We start from the raw sequence: 17,605 nt of genomic DNA on the forward strand, positions 1-17,605 counted from the left end.
TTTTTTGTCCTGGAAACTTTATAAAACTTTAATAGCAAAATAATATAGGGATAAAAACATATTTTAACAAAATGTATTCAATCATATACAAACCGGAATTTTGCAGTTTATTGTAGCTAGACTTAACTTAAAACTACCAATTAAGAATCTATGCACAATGTAAATTCAAATATGTACAGTACTTTTAAAAAGTCTACAGGAATGCTTTACAGAAGGAAATGTCTGTTATGGCTATTATTCAGATCATCTGAATATTAAAATGAGTTTTCTAGTAGTAAATTTACACATTTATTTTTAAACAAGAGCAATTTTGTTCGTAGTTCATTTGAGAATATTCCAGTTACGTTTATACAAGTAATGGAGAAGTCATTACAGAGTTTCGCCCCATATAGTAGTTTGTTTATTATCAGGAAAAAGTATATTTCAATAATTTACTTGGGAAGATCAGTAAGTTAACAAAAGAACACTAAAGGGAAGGTGGGGGGACTTCATCACAATAACTTTCCAGTTACAATACCACAGCTAGAAACTTGACAAAGAAAGTACTCCTTTAGATTGAACCCACGGCCGATGGTTTAGAACAAGCTGTAGCTCATAACAGTTGTGTTCCACATACTGAGAACACTGGAAAAAAAAAAAAAAAGTCTTCGTAGGACAGAATTAGAAACAATCAGAAGTGAGACAGAGAAAACCGATCTTCAATTAATACAGCACTAGGTAAAAAGTGTCCCCATAAGCAGCTAGTATCCCCACTTCTTTCAGGGCAACGAAGCTAAAAATTGTTGGAATTACAGTAGTTGACCATATTGTGTGCATTAGTAGAATAATTTCCAGATATAAAAGACAAATTTCATCAGATGTTTGATTAGAACACCCTAAAGACAGGGTATTTCTTCATAGTATAAAGCTATGACAGCTATCCAGTTAAAGCATGTGCAAAACCAGGTAATTTCTTCCGTTCACAGTAACTGAGGTAAAATCAGGTAGGCTTCTTCAGGAGTTGGGAAGTTCGTGAGATATGAACTGTTTTAGTCTCTCTAGATACTGTGCATAAAGCTCTATGTCGTTATGCCCAGCCCCTTCCACCCAGAGTGGCTCTACTGCTCGTGGACATCGCTCGTACATTGCCAGGCCGTGGGAGAAATCGATCACCTCATCTTCGGTACCGTGGATTACCAGCACAGGAGAGGTGACTTTAGATATCTTGTCAATGCTGGAGAGGGAAAAAGGAAAACATTGCTCAGTTTGTGGCTTAACTATCCATACACGATCAGCTTACCAATGCTTGTTTTTAACTGGCTGCAAAACCCTGGAATTGTGCCCCAATAATAAAGAACAAGGCCTACTCCCCGAACGCGTGTGTAGAACGGAGCCCACACTACCATTGCTATCACACCTCCAGCTCTGATGGCCAGGAGCCCCAACAGGCAGTGGTGCAAATAAAGTTTGGCACCTGAACCACCAGTGAATAGTGCACCTGGCACAGAAGCCACTGAGGAAACTTACTGAGAGGCAAATGGGATTTAATGAGACATGCCACCAGCGTGGACATTATGCATTATCACCTTCCAGTGTAACAGATTAGGAACCAATTAACTACATTCCAGTTGTAAGACTTAATGCAAAAACAGTCTCAGCTCATGAGGCTGGAAACTCCCAAATTAGGTAGAAACAGGAAGAAGAAAAAACCCACAAACAACTGTTCTTTGTACTAGTTGTCTAAGTTCAAATGGCAGAAAATTGTGGGGGAAACCGTGTTACGCAAGGATATTTTAACTGAAACCAAACAAAATTCACATGGCATTTTTTGCTCTGCTATGAACAGCGGGCTTAGAGCAAGCTTTGCAGGCCAATGTACCCAGCGGTCATCTCACACAGGAGGATGGAGTCTGAAGAAAGGGAAGAGTGGCACCTCACACCTTTGAGTTCAGCCCACAAAACTCCAGTTAGGAAGCACGTTGGTAGCACATGAATGTCAAGCTGGTGAACACCAGGCTTCTCTGACTGTCTTTTCTTATTTCCAGACAGCCACTCCATGTCAGTAGTTACCACTAATTCCAGATCAGTGTACAGGTGCCAAGTGCTAATTAACACGCTCTGCGTTCCATCATCAAATGGAGGAATTGGCCAATGACATAACTGTGCTTTGGCTCAGGACGTGATGTAAAAGTGAGCAGAAAAATGAGTGCCAGTAATATTTGGTGTGATAGAAGACAAGTTTATTTCCTTACACTATCTAATGAGTGTTTGGATTTGCCTGTGCTGAAGAACAAGAGAGCATGATTTTGGTAAGATTGGATAGAGACTTTACAAAGTAACCAGGCTAATTGCTTACAATGATAAAAAATACAGATGCCAGCATACACCAATTTAGAAACAGGCTTAAAGAAGATTTATGAAAATATGAAGTTAATTAAAAATTAAGATGTAAAATAAAGCACTAAACCTCTCACACACAAATCTCTGCATTTAGTATTCTACAGAACAGTCATTGCTTTCCAGTAAATAGCTGAGTGTAAACGCATTTTGGTCTCTGTATCAATAAGTACTTCTCCAGAAAACAGATTTGTCATTTAAAGAAGAAAAGCGTTACTTCAAATTAAAACAGCCTATTTCACTTCGCCTGTCTGAAATTCGAGTTGTGTGCAACTATGCTGAATATAGAAAATTATCTCAAGAACATGAAAGACATCAGAATAATGCAGATTCCTCCCCTCCCCTGAATTCATCTCCAAATTAGTATCATATCCAAATGTACATATTTTATAATGAAAATGCTAAGTAAACCGAAATCTTAGGCCCGTGAAGGGTCTGTCCTGAATACCACAATGTGGCAAAGCAGGTCAGTCACATGCAGTTAGAGATGTTTATACAACATTTCAGTGGCTACAAACTGAGGTCTCATTTACTGTAGGAAACCAGGAAATCCCTTTCACTCCAGTATTCAGATAATGAAACTATTTTTTTCCACATATATTCCCAGGCCGTTAAACTAGAAATTGGTATTTTGCAGAAATTTGGAACGTGTCCCATTGCCAACTCAGCGACTCATAAGGCAGTATTTAAACTGCACGTTAGACTCACTTAGTATGCTCAGCCACACTGCTCTGCAGCTAGAAAAATCTACAGAGACCACATTCTCACGGAGCCCCAGCATAAAATGTACATAATAGCAATTCACTGTAGGTGCACACAGAACTATTTTGTTTCCTGCCGTGAAGATGGACGTCTGAGCTGCACACATTCATAGAAGCACACTGCTGTTTATTTTCACTGCTTACAGCCTAAGTGAAGTCAGACTGACTGCACTGAACAGCTCAGTAGGTTAAAAACAAAATACTCAAGTGATACAGTGCGTTTTTAGGGTTCCACCCAACCACCTTTATTTACTATTTATTTGATTTGGCTGCTATCAGCTAATCACTGTTAGTTTTGTAATCGGAGCCATTTTTAAGGCTCCAGATTTTTTCTAACAGAAGCATTTATAAATATAACTTTCAAGGTTTGAGGATGATGACCAAGCTTGTGTACAACAGTTCCAAATTCTGACTGCACCTTCAGCATCTTACATTAACTTCTGTGGAAGAACACTAAATTTGGAGACTGGACAGAAAGTGTGACAGCCACCATTACTTGTGGCTGCTCAGGCACACATTTATGGCTTTCACACTCCCCCACTTTCTAACTTTAATCTGTTGTCATGAAAATAAAACAAACATGAGTAACGCTCTGAGTATCCCCTACTACACTTACTGCAAACACCGCCTTCTGAAGCAAAGATAAGTTTGCACAAAACTCCACTGAGTCCTTTGCTTTGTCTTCTCCCCTCCACGGACCACTCAGCTTTTTATCCCCATGTCTGTATATGTTGCTACAAAGAGAACAGCTCCCCTCTCACAATCTCAGTTGTCCACAGACAGCTTTGTCACCACCCTGATGCGGGACACTGATCGCTAAAATATCTCACAATCTTCTCTCCAGAGCAATCCACTTCTAACACTACCTGAAGTCTAACTATTCAAAGTCGCAACAACAAAACACCTGTAGGAGGTTAATAAAACCAATCTCAAATGCTAAAGTGTGCAACTTATAATTTAGTGAAGTTTTACAGAGTCACTGAGTAATAATATAAAGACTTCAGCTGTGGGGAAAGAAAAAAAATAGCTATGAAATCAAGGAAATATGGTTTGTTGTATCAGCACTACAAAAAGATGGTTTTGTAAATTTCCATTCAGTAAGAGCCAAATCCCTTCAAGAGGAAAACAAAACAAAACAAACCCTAAAATAAAAATTAAAAAAAAGCATCAGAATGGTACTCTGGAATACCAGATCCCTGCAAATGTCCAGTGCAGACATGCAGAAATAATAAAAACATTCCTAAAACACCTGCTCTTCCTGCATCTAATAACTGGAACTGATGCAATTTCTTTTCAAGTGAGACACTGCTATAAAGGCAGGTGTTGCATCTTGAGAACACTTGCATACAGTTTTTCATAAGTAAAATAACCTACAGCTTCTTAAACAAGCTTAAAATCTTCCAAAAGAGACAGTAAGTCATTCTACTTTGGTCACAGACATTAGGATCTGACATGATCCTCATCAGGGAGAAACAAAAAGAATGGACATAGGAACAGAGGTGTAAAACTGTTTAACATAAAAGGATCAAAGTTAAGGAAGCAATAGAAAGTGCAATACCTGAGAATACACACAAAACACAGAGCCAAGCTGAAAAGTGACCCACTCCAGGCTAATGCTCTAGCCTCTGCCTCTCTCCTTTCCCTCCCTTCAAAGCAGTGATCATCTATACCCTTTTTGGTAAAACCACAGCAATATATTAACAAGTGACTTGAAAACAGCACATCCATTTCATGATACCACGTTACCTTCTGAAATCAACCAACATGCTAAGAGAGTACAGGTACTAATTTGCTATTCATTAGTCTGAAGAACTTAACAGGGCATTAACAGTTGTTAAGGTACTTATCCAAACCTGATGACATAAAAATTCTATTAACAACCCATACCACAAAGACAGGATAAAAAATAATAGTAGTAAACGCTAGGAATTGTTTGTTTGTTGACATATCACATCAGTTTGAAACTGATATATCAGCCTGTTTCTTGCTTGGTAAATCTCAACAGGTATGCACTCCTGAAGTTTAAAATGCAGGTGACAATTAAGTAAAAGTTGCCCAGAAAGTTGCATGACTATTCCTTTTTAAACACCTAACAGTGCACTGAGTATAGAACAATCATCCTCATGATGACATTTACACGTACCTTGGAAAAGCATCAAAACAGTAGGTTTTCCTAGTGTCAGGAAATGCTACCCGTAATCCAGACATCAAAGGAGAATGAAGGATTACTGCTGCACACTCGTACCGAGATGCCAGGTCTACTGTAGGGACAGTACCAATACTCTGACCATATAGAATAATGTTCTCAGGACTAACGCCATACCTGTAGAGAAAATAAATATCACTTTAAAAAACAGATTCTGCATCATAAAAGAAAAAAAAAATAAGGGTAAAAAAATCCCCAAACATCCCTCCCATCCACTGCACTTTAAAAATCTGCTCCAGAGAGACGTAAATTTACACATCTGTAACTCTAAAATACAACAGTAAAGAATCATAGTTTATATAGGCTGAAGAGAGCTACCCTCATAGGAGGAATGTCAGTTTGTTAATCTCCACCATCTTCACGAACACCTCTTTCATTCTGCAGCATAGCAAATTAGAAATGAGACTTCCCCATACTTACAGTCACTCCAGGAATTTCAATTAGATATTCTGTAAGCTAACAACCTCTCCAGCCTCTCCATCATTAAACAATACAGTTAGCCTTTTGCCCCTCCTTTCTTTCCACACAGCTGGAACAAAAAATCCAAACTGCCTTACTGGTGTAGATGAAGATACCAAAGAGCCTAAGAAGGGTAGTTCTGTTCATTTTTTCCCTGTTGATGATTGCTGTAAATTAATCCTCATTTTCTCTCTTCCTGCTTTAAATATGGCAACCTTATTTTGCAATTATAAAGATACATCATTTCATAAAATTCTGGGTTCAAAGCAAGTCTTGGATGGCTCCCAAATGTTCCTGTCTAGCCTGTAGGTTGTCTATCCTATGTGCTGTTTCACAACTGCAAATAAGCAGAAGCTAAATTAACATCATCATCAATTCTAAGCTTGCAAAATACGAAGGAATTGGGAAATGGCACAGACAGTGTTGGTAGGAGGGTAGGAGGAAGAGTACAGTACTATTTGATTACCACAACTTGTTAAGGAAGCTACAAATCAAAGCTATTTCTCAGCTGGTTATAGGTTATTTATCCAGAAGGTTTCTATGTCTAACTCTATTTTCTATTGCAAGCTGTATAAAGAATAACTGAGAATATTTCTATTGGAAGATAATCTGTGCAGAATATGTCTTTTTCTCAGACTACACTGTCTACAGTCCCATTGAAATGGTTATGAATATAAAAGTATATATCTCAAAAGCTCCGGTTCAGGCTACAGTCAATGTACACCTGGAAGTTTTCCAACTCCTTTGATATGCTGATTGAGGTATCTGGCAGAGCTTGATAGCACTTGACTTTTAAGCAGTCAAATGATTGGGCGCTTGCAAAAGAGATTAAAATCAGAATGGAAGAATAATCCAACATTGACCACCCAACCTGGTTCTATCACAGAGTAAAACTAGGCTGTATTACAGATTCTGTGTGAGAGGAATTTTCTTAATATTTTTATGCTGCTGAACATTAGAGTGCTTTTCACATCCACTGTAACATGAATAAGCAACTGTATAAAAATATCTCCCTAGAGGAGAATTTTATCCTCTTGGTAACCAAGCAGTAGCTCACGTTGGTGGTCTATCAATGCAGCCATGGCCTGATGTTTTAAAAGAGATGTTGTAAAGCTCTCTTAGGAGAATTTTTTCCCCCTTTTACGGTCAGAAAAAGTCCAGCACGCAGTAAAGCCTGGCTGATTTGAGTTTGTACATTAACAGAACCCCAGAGCAAAGCATTATCCTCATGGATGTCATACCAGCTGCAGCGGGGTAGGTCAGAGGCAGGTACCTCTGAAGGCTGCAGATGGAAACTATGCCTCCATTCTGCTGAGCTACCAGTTGTTGCATCGTATCAAAAACAGGCAGAAATACATTAACATCAGAACATAAAAAATGCGATGGGAACAAGTGCATATATGTAGCACTCAGAACACAACTGTACTGATGCTGGTAGATTCTGCAGTACCATCCAAAGCCCCCCAATATCACGATACATTTTTTAGACATAGACCATTTCTAAAACATTTACAATCTAAGCAAAGCACAGAAACAGATGTGTGGATGAGAATCACAGGATAACAAGGCAGTATAGGGTAGAGAAAGAATTCCTTTAATGTAATTGCCTTAGCATTGCAATTTTCTCTGGCATTGATTTTCTTTGTTTTCGCTCCTTTTGGTGTTGTTTCTGAAAACAGCTTATATTGCAAATTGAGCATCTGGCTGTCACCACCACAAGCAACTAGAAAGAAACAATCTCAATTTCACAGTGTGCTAGTTGAAGCCAGAGCTAGTCTATAGTATCACTAAAGAAAAAAAAAAAAAAGTGATATGTCTAAAGTAGCCCTTCATCACCAAAATATTACAAATTTTCAGTATTCAACTCTTCAGAAAGGCAAGGTGGTAATCTTAAGAAGAGTATAAGGACAGTGCACGCTGCAGCCAGCCTGTCATTTGATGGAATGCTGTTTCTGTTTTGTATCCCTAATAACAATCCACTAAGAATCTCTTGGATCACTTTCGTCAGGGATAGTCCAACTGTCCAAGCCACAAGAGTCACTGTAACAGATTTATCTCTTCAATCTTTACCATCAACCAGAAGATGACACCGAAATCTTACCACAAACATCAGCAGAAACATCTGCATGAACAATTTACTGTAAGGCCGAAGGACACGTGACAGCTCAGAAGCAAGAGCCATGAATAATGACAGGGGTGAGGCCCCTGGCACTGATGGCCACAGCTTGGCACTGGCACGTTCTGAGCCCTCATGACGTTGTCCGGGCAGTGACTCAGCGAGCAGCGCTCAGCCAAGTTACAGAACAGCCCGTGGATTTTGGCCTTAACATGCAGTACGCTTGGAGAGCGGAGGAGGGGCCCCTTCCCCTCTCTCTGCAAGCTCCTGGTGGTGATAAAAGATTCTTATGCAATCAGAACAGCGATAAAGAAAGTGAAATAGAAGAAACGAGGAAGGGCGGTCATGGATAAGAGACAGCAATCAGATGGAAACTAGTGGCATACAAGGGAGGAACAAAGAGAAAAGAGGCACTCTGCTACAACTTGTTCTCGCGTTAAGGAAGTAAGTCCTTCCACTGGCCAAACAGCAGCTCCTAAAAACGTTTTTCTTGAAACAGAGCGCTTTGGTCTCCATGGAAATGGCTCTGAGGGACAGCGAGGCCCAAGGAAGGCCCAAGGGAGGGGCCCAAGGTGAGGCAATGCAGGAGGGGACTCCATTGCCAGTAGCGCATGCAAAGCAGTGATTTGACAAGAAAATAAGGGAAAGAAAGAAAGAGGAGCGTGCTTGCCCTAGACAAAATCAGTTACTGAGAAGCGTAAAGCTACTTGCATTGTAAAAGATGCAAGCATTTCTACTCCCCCAACCTATAGGTACAGATCAGATGGCACAGTTCTCCAGTGTAATCTGCTCCCAGAATCCCACCAGTAGGTCACATGGATTAGGGATTACATTTGCTAGGAGCACAGGAAAAAGAAAACAAACAGCAGTGCAGCTGTAGGCACCTACTGCTGGCCAGCTCAAGCCAGGTCCAGCTACATCACCAACACATTCCAGTCAGCCATCAAGAATCCACATCCCTGACTGACCTACTTACTCCTGTATGGACTAACGACAGATTTCAGATACATCAGCAGGTTGGTGTGACAGGGAAAGGATGGGAATACTGCTATCAGCAGACTACAGTGACAGGATGGGACACAGCTACCTCCCATTTAACGTGTTTAGCTGTATGAGGTTTGCGCTGTGCTCCCACCTCAGTTTTCTGAAACAACAGCATGCGTTTGTGAAGTACTAAAAGCTTTCTGGCTGACAGCACTCTGTACAGACTAAGCATTATCATTAAAAAAATCCTTATAACCATGTGATACTGCATTTATTTTTCTTCCTTCTGGGCTTCAGCTTCGAGCAATACTGATGGAAAGTTTACCGCTGCTATTTTTATTCCTTCCTTACTCCACTGCAAGCACCAGAGGAATGCTGCTGCAGGACTACAGAAGTGCCATACATCCCAGCCCTGCCTGTTCTCAGCCAAAGCTGCAGGAACTGCGCCAATCCTCCAAGGTGCTGAATACATATTTTCAATAGTGAAGCCAGTTCTTTTTCAGAATTACTGAATCACTGAACTTCACCACACCTTTTACTTTCAGTTTTGAAATGTTATGGTATTTGCCGCCTCAGTACCCTTTATCTAAACTGTAAAGCACATACATCAGCATGGACACAGCAACAGCAGCAAATCAGAGTTTTCAAGCTACAAAACCCAGTTGCAGTATCTCTATCTCAACAGAGAACACCACAAAAGTGTTTTGATAACACAAAACCCATTTATCGTGCTGTTGAGGCCTACTGTATCGCTGCTTCTAAAATAAGGCAGCTACCGGTGATCAAGTTCTTCCTTACAACAGAGTATTTAAACAGAAATGACCAAAAAACCCCAAGGTAATTAGCTCATGTGCTCTTTCAGTATGAAACTGTGCTCTCCCCTCTCAACAGAAACACCACAAGGAAATGATTCAATTTTAAAATATGGAGCAGGAACTTAACATACATCTGGAGTGATACAACTCATGATACAAACCATACTTCGAGGCAACAGTGAATTCTCAAGTCTTCTTACGAGAACAAGCATGCAACTCCGAGCAAGTCTTCAGATCTAAGTACAAGTCTGTTTCTTCCTCTTTACACAAATTCCTTCAATTTCCCTCAAATTAAGATTTTAAACATGCACGTACTTAGCAACACAGGCATTACAATCATTTCAAAGAACAAAAACACCACAAATTACTGTTACAAACGCATTATCTCTAAATGGAACAATTCAGAGAACTTTAGATTGCTTGTTAAGAATCTCAAATAGGATTTTCTGAAGAGTCATTATAAACTTCCGTAAGTGATGTGTCTACAGTTTCAGCCCCAATCAAGTAAAAAACCCACTTGCTGATTGAATATCTTGAACTTGAGATTAAATTGTGGGATCTTTATGTCAACAAAACGAAAGACAGTCAACAGGAGAGATTTGCTCAGTAAGTATTCTTGCAAGCAATTATTTACATTATCAGAACAAAATACTGAATTTCATGTCCTGCTTCAGCAAGCGCCGCTCCAACATCTCAGTCAAAACATCACAGAATTCACAGCTGATTTCCAGCCCAAATGCCAACACTAAATTGAAAGCAAGGCATTAGATTAAGTTTTTTTGTGTTAACCATAACATCAACTGTCAAATGAGAAAATCAGAATTCTTTCACAACTCACAGGAATCCCTGGCACACAGTAAGAATCCCTATGCCAGTTTTTCATTCAAGTTTCCTTGAATTCACACAAACATAGGTCTACAACAAGATTTTCACAGGCATAATAGATGTTGACACTGATTCTTTAAATTAGGCAACGACTTCCTTCTCTACCTCCTTCCTGCACAACTCTAAGTAGAATGTGATTCACGTTCAGGTGTAGCAGACTCATCACTGAGTTCATGTTATCATTGTAGCAGGAGCCAGAAACAGTTTGCAGAATACTCTGGCTTATGAAACTGCAAGAAAGAGACAATTTGTGTTGGCACATATCCCAGCACGCTGCCACAGGAGCAGACGCGTAATTGCACAAATGTGTTCACACTCAAAATAATTTCAGTGTCTGCCAAGAAATTTAATCAAGGAATATACTTCAGTTTTATATCACTATTATTTTATTGCCACTTTAGAGAGTCATTTGCTTACACTACGGAGAAAATCCACAGCTAATCAATACAGGCCAATACTGGAGTTACAGAACAAACCAATGACACCTGAAAACGCCCTCGTGAAGGTTATTTTAGATTTCACTATTTGTAAGTACCCTGGTACAACAGGCAACTACAGCACTAATCCAGTGACATAGTAGAGCTGCTTTTTTTGTTTTTGTTTTTTCCCCCTCTAGTATAAATAAATAGATCAAGCAGAGGCAATGTGGCTTCCTCCAGGCACTTCTGTAGGACGACCAGCTGCACTGCAGTAACACACATCAAAGCTCTACAACTGCTTCTTGGTTACTGCCTTGTGATAACCAGCTATGTGTTATCAAATATTGAGAACTGTGGCCGAGGTTCAGCCAAGTCCTAGCACAGATATTGAATATCCTTGGCAAGATCTATCAGCCACAGCAAAACCAAGGCAGGCAATCTATACACCGCTGAGTAGGAATGGCACAGCATGCTTGCCCTGAACAATTAAGGCAGGTGAAAAAAAGGCTATTTCCTGTCATTCTCTGGTATAAACTATAATGAAATAGCATTTTGTATTAATTGAATTACACTGAATTGTTTTCTACTACATCTCCTTGGAAAAAAAGCCTAAAACCATAAAATTAGGGAAAAAGAATTTTTACTAATTTCTAATAATTAACCACATGTATTTCTAATAGTGTTTCCTGACCAGCCACACAAGCCTCCCCATCTCCTAGTTCACATGCCAACGCTATGCTGCACAATGGCAGAAAAGTGACAGAATTGAAAAACTCCTCTTTTTGCAGACGTTTCTCCTCCCAGATTACTTCAAGCACAATGAAGGATTGTGGAAATGAGCACCTGACACTAAAGTCAGGTATATAGATATATAATAATTTCCACTTGTTAGGCAAAGAAAATGGCCTTTGCTAAACCAACAACAGGTGGAAGGTAGAAAAAAAAAAGTTTTTTGGAAAATAGAATTCCTCAGGTGTCACATACCATGCTTCTCTCCCCCAACAACACCAACTGCTCTAACAAACACTGTTATGTCCACCAACTAATCTTGCCTTACATTTCCCCATCCTTATGGCTGTAGCAGCAATAGCAGAAAATCAGCTTACATAGTACTACTGCATAGCTTAATCCAGAGGCTGCCTCATTCCCTGTCAGAGTATAACTGGTTAAATTCAGTACAGTACAGGAAAGAAAAAAAAAAAGAAAAAAAAAAGAATTATGGCAGATCCCAAGATCGACACAAGCCTATGTCACACTGTAAACACAGTACTTAGACATGCCAGATGTTCAGACAGATTATTCCTGGTTCACTCAGGGGGTTCTGGTTCTCAGCCAAACTACTGTATCTTCTTTCCAGCATCTCATGGCAATGGAGAGTTCAGATAAGAACAGAAAGAGCATATAGAGGAAAGGAAGCACGTTAAAAGATTTTAAGAACTAGATGTATTTATTCCATAGGAAAGAAGGTTTCAGAGACACATAACAACAGTCTTCAAATATGAAAGAAGCAGCTGCAAAGATGAAGATGGGATGCACTCTGGCTGATTTCAACAGGACAAGATGGAATGTGCAAAAATTGCAGCAAAGGGGCTTAGGTTAGGGTTTTTTTCCCCTATCATCTGAGAAAGTACTGTAACAGCCCAGTGAGACAGCAGAATTTCCATGACTTCACGTTTGCAAAAACAGTTCAAACCACCACCTATCATGAGTAAGGTCACAGATAACTGGACCTGTCTTGGGAATGGATGGTACTTTCTCGCCTCCATTTCCTGTACTTAAATGCTCAGAGGGGCTTCTCACTGGGGATAAGACCAGCATGTTTTCCTGTAAACAATAAAGATTACTGTTTGACAAAAACTGAATAGATTTACAAAGCTTTAGGATAGGGGTTGATTTCTTATTTTTAAATCCATTCCTTTTAATGTTAGCTCCTCTAAATAAAACAAACTTTTTTCCCCATCCAAATGCAATCTTAAGTTACTTAGTGCCTGAAGAGGCCATATTTTAACATGGAGAACATTTCCTTTTTTCCAGATTCTCCAGTACAAGTGTGTTCCTTCTCCGATTTTGCCACCTTTACAGTTGTAGAATTCCACACCATGTGCAGCACTGTCACATGCTCATTTTGCACCGTGTAACAACCATCCTGCTGCCACCCCAGCCACGCCACAGCCCTGTACCCTGGCAAGCAGCAGGTCCATGCTGCAGCCCATCTGCTGCTAGTCATAAATCAGGCTCTCTTCTCACACCCATTTATAGCTCATGATCTTACAGCAGAGACCACTCAACAAATGCAGAGTGCGTCTAGCCACTCTAACTTGTTGAGCATTCTTCAGGCAGAAACAGAAGAGAAACAAACAGAGGATAACAAAATAGTTGGTGGTGTGCCTCATCAGCTGGGAAAGACTTCTGCAAATCTGCATTGTGGAAGAAGTCTCTTCCAAGCTAGCTGAACTGAAGCTAAATGGGAGACAGAAGACAGGGCAGAAAACACACACACTGTGCTCACCGATTTATTTATTTATTAAGGAGGTGCCAAGAAAGCAAGAAAGACCTCTTTTGTTTTCTCTTGTATTTATAGCATGATTCCCAACCCCCCCTCCTCCCCCCCCAATATGGTTGAATGCTAAACTCTGGTGTTCTGTTTATGCTAGGCTGCCTGTTTGTCTACCACATGAACTAGCTATTATGTATAAAGGCCTGGCTTTGAAACAGTTGCTTCTGCAGGATGGAGTTGTTTGGTTGTTTTTTTTTTTCCTTCAGCCAGCAACACAAGATGCACAGAAATAAGTGTCCAGTAAACCTACTTTCACATTTAATCAGGAACTCACATCATGGGCATGCTGGTGTGAGAGAACAACATGGCAAGGCAGAGCTATCACTCATTCTCTCATACTGAGACAGTCAGCAAGAAAGCCACTGAAAAATGAGCAGTGATGTGGCCGAGCCTTCTGTTGGAACTTGTATCTTTATCATTCCACTATTTCACTACACTGAGATGAACAACACTCCAATACTCAGTGTGCACTCATACAATGAGAGGAAGGGGACACTTCCCTCAATTGGTCCCGTGGGCTTTTCTTCAGTTTGCCTGCTGTTAAAGACGTTGGCTGCTCAAGAGAGCAGGACAGAACAGCATATAGGAAGCCACGAACAAACTACTGTGATGTCAGGAGCACAACAGCTTTGTCTTCTGCTTGTGATGAAACTGTGATTTATATTTAACTTTTTAAAAGTATGATTATATACATCTTGTAGAACAAAAAGAGAAGCAGCATCTCCACATAACAGAAAGAGGTGCCCTCTACTGAACTTGGTGAAGAATCCAAGCCCGCTGTGTCTGGTATGACAACATCTAAAACACATTCTGAGAAATGTGGAAAAATCAGTTTCAGTGATTAATGGAACTTTCTGATCACGGTGCCCTGCAATTAAGGGTTTCAATCAACTTCTCGCATGTACTCACTGCAAGGGAAGAGAGACACTAAGCTTAGTTGATGTAGAAGTAATTGTAAACAATCTAGGCGTTACCATCCTCTGGACACTCAAAGAAGCCTATAACCAGCACATATCATAGCACTTCTGTTAACTTGCTCTCTCCTTAAAAGAAAGAGGCAAATTTGACACTTTAGCACTATTTGAGATCTTCATCACTAAAGCTCTGAGGTTTATTTCAACTCTCCATTCACAGAAGCAAATACAATCAAAACCACTGTAAAGGGAAAGACAATCTAGTAACAGTGGAAGAGTTAAACACATACATACATTCAACTGTATTTGCTTCCTTGATTGACAACTTTAGAGATCAATTACAGCTCTGAAGCCAGCACTGTGTCACCAGGTTAAGGTTTTGGAGACAGGTATTTCCCCACTCTCCATAGTTTCTTGCTCCTTCCAAAGCAGCTTTGATTTATACCACTTAGTCACAAGATACAGTGGGTAGATGGCACACTAAAATGAATCTCCCACTTAAGTTAGTTTAAAAACACAGCACTGGAGTTGCTTTAAAAAAGTATTTTGCATTTAATTAAGTTGGTCTGTAGCAAATAAACATGCAAGACAGAAGTAGTAAGCTTTATTTATCAAAGATAGGAAACCTTTACTGGCCTCTAAGAACAACCTTTGTTGACCACACCATCAATAATTCACAAAAAACAGTCAGCTATATTCCATTATATACTCTTTACTGTAACCAGTGTACAATATCTATATAGCCAGCCTCTGAGGTGCATTTAAATAACTTGTTACAGCAGAGAAAGTTTTGTTACTTTCACAGAGAAGCTCCACTCTATCTTCTGGAATGAGGAATTTATTACCTGCACCCCCAGCTTTTCTCTCATCTCTATCCTGTTGTGGCACTTTCATTTCAGACACGCACATCATACTGCACGTTTTGTAATACAGCAGAGCTAAGATATGTAAACATTTAGAGCACTTTTTAAGAAGATTTTAAAAAGTTTGACAGCCTGTAGCAATAAGCCTGCACTTCCACTCTGGATATCCTGCCCTCAAAAGCTGAAAAAAAATGAAGTAAAATGCTTCCTAAAATTGTACTCTTAAAAGGATTGTTATAGAACACCTCTGTTGTAAGAGCAAGAAAGATTTGATGATATCCATGCATGTAAATGAAATCTTTATATAGAAAAATATTGCAAGTAAACCAAGGTATGTGTCTACTAGTACAGAAAGTGTTCTTGGGAAAAAAGATCTGGTTCTCTAGGAAATATTTTTCAGAAAGTGCAAATATTAACACTGGTTATGCAGTCCCACCAGTTGTGTTCATAGCTACTTCTTACATTTCAATTGCTTTCAAACTGGAGAGCCCTGCCTGATTCCTGATGCTGAGGACTCACAACAAACCAATGTGTGCTGGCTGCCCTTCCAGCCCATCCTGCCGCCCTCACCTCCCCTGGCTCCACACTGGCAAAGGGGGGGAAAAAACACAGATCTGAAAGAAGCAAGCTCACAACTCTCCATACATTTCCGTTCAGAAGCACTGCATTATTCTTTTAGTACTCCCACCTGTTTGTTGGGGCACCTCTGACATCTCAACTAAGTCTCAAACACACTGCTCTTACCCTGACTCCTCTTTACAGGAGACACTGAATTAACTTTCTGGAGTACTTCCCTTACCTTTCCTACTTGTAACATCATGCAACATGGTTCAAGGCCATCCTACTGCAGCACTAATTGCCATGAGCTGCATCTATTAAAGTCTTAAGCCTCTGACTCATGAGCTGGGATTACTTATCTGAGAAGCAGTGCAGTGGCTTCTGACCTGAGCTGCTGCTGTTCCACCCATTTCAGACATTTCTACCCTTCTGCTACTTCAGCTGCTCTCAGAGCAGGGAATAATAGCTGAAGCATGCAATCCAGAACAGGGCAAGAAAACAAAAACAATAATAAAAAAAAAAGAGTGGCACCAGTGAGTTTGAGTATGTCTGGCCCTATTTTCTGAAAATACTGTTATCACTGCATAGGCATATAAGCTGAGTGAGCATCCTGTCCTCATGCAGGGTCATGTATAGATTTTCTCCCCTAAATATATCCCTGATGAAGTTACTCAGGTGTCTTAATTTAGACAATACAAACAAAGCCCCTACACACAGGATTTTTCCTCTTCTTTACCAGTCAGCACACTGCTTTCTAATTGTACCAGGTGAGCTAACTAGTCAAAGCTGGTGACAAAAACTTCACAGCAACACTTGGATTTAACTGAACGCTCTTGATTAGGTTTTTATCATCTCAAGGAAACAAGGCTAACCTTAAATGGTGACCAAACTGCAAATATCACCTAAAACTTCCAGGTTTGCATAGATTAGACATATACACATTAAATTTAAAAAAGGCATCTCCAAAACAAGATCTCAAAGTAGGAGTATAAGTAAGCATTTCTAAAAGCAATTGTCTAGATGCTCCAGAAGAGTTAAATGGTGTGCCATGCTGGAATTAATCCTTTGGGAGAACAGTATTAGGAAGGCTATGTGGGGGGAGGGAAAAAAGCAGATCACTCATGCTCTAGAACTACTCATGTAATAACCCCACTGATGAATTCAAAGGAAGCTTTCTCATGTGCATGTCAGTGCTGCGTTGGCTTTTCAGTTTTCTTTGATACGCCTCTATTTAGTCTCAGACTACATTAAAACATGTAGACGAAATATCATCTGAAAACATGACGCTCTCTTAAAAGATAAAGACAGAAGATCAATCCCGTTAAGTGACCAGGTTTGCTGCAACGCTTTGGTATAACTTACAAATTATCAAATACGTGGCACTGATTCAGTATTTTCCTTATCTCACAGAAATTGCTAACTATATTCAGAAAACACGTTGATAAAGCTTTTCACCATTATCTCCATAATGCCAACAGCAGGGAACAAGCAAGGCAAACAGCCTCAACAAACTGCAGATGCTTGTATCTGAAATCCATTTAGAGCAGACAAAGTTAAAGTCATTTTCACACTGTTCTTCAAACACCCCTGGAAATCTGAATGCAGTCTCCCCCACCGAGCACCAAAGCCAGAGTCTAAAGAAGAATTCGTGGGGGCTGGAATGGATAAGGATTACACAGCCTGGATGCGCCG

At 39.9% G+C, this 17,605-nt stretch overlaps 1 protein-coding gene across 1 annotated transcript in view; it reads right to left on the bottom strand.

The window, feature by feature from the left end:
• ABHD17C (abhydrolase domain containing 17C) overlaps positions 1–17,605 on the bottom strand; it is a 30,974-nt gene continuing 13,369 nt past the window's right edge. Inside the window, exons 2-3 of the mRNA XM_003209515.2 lie at positions 5,281–5,460; positions 1–1,213 (exon numbers count right to left, since the gene is read on the bottom strand). Coding sequence (XP_003209563.1) covers positions 994–1,213; positions 5,281–5,460 — 400 coding nt within the window. The 3' untranslated portion in view covers positions 1–993. The remainder of the gene's footprint in view (positions 1,214–5,280; positions 5,461–17,605) is intronic.

Source organism: Meleagris gallopavo, chromosome 12 (genome assembly GCF_000146605.3).
Source record: "Meleagris gallopavo isolate NT-WF06-2002-E0010 breed Aviagen turkey brand Nicholas breeding stock chromosome 12, Turkey_5.1, whole genome shotgun sequence".
NCBI classification, from domain to species: Eukaryota; Metazoa; Chordata; class Aves; order Galliformes; family Phasianidae; genus Meleagris; species Meleagris gallopavo.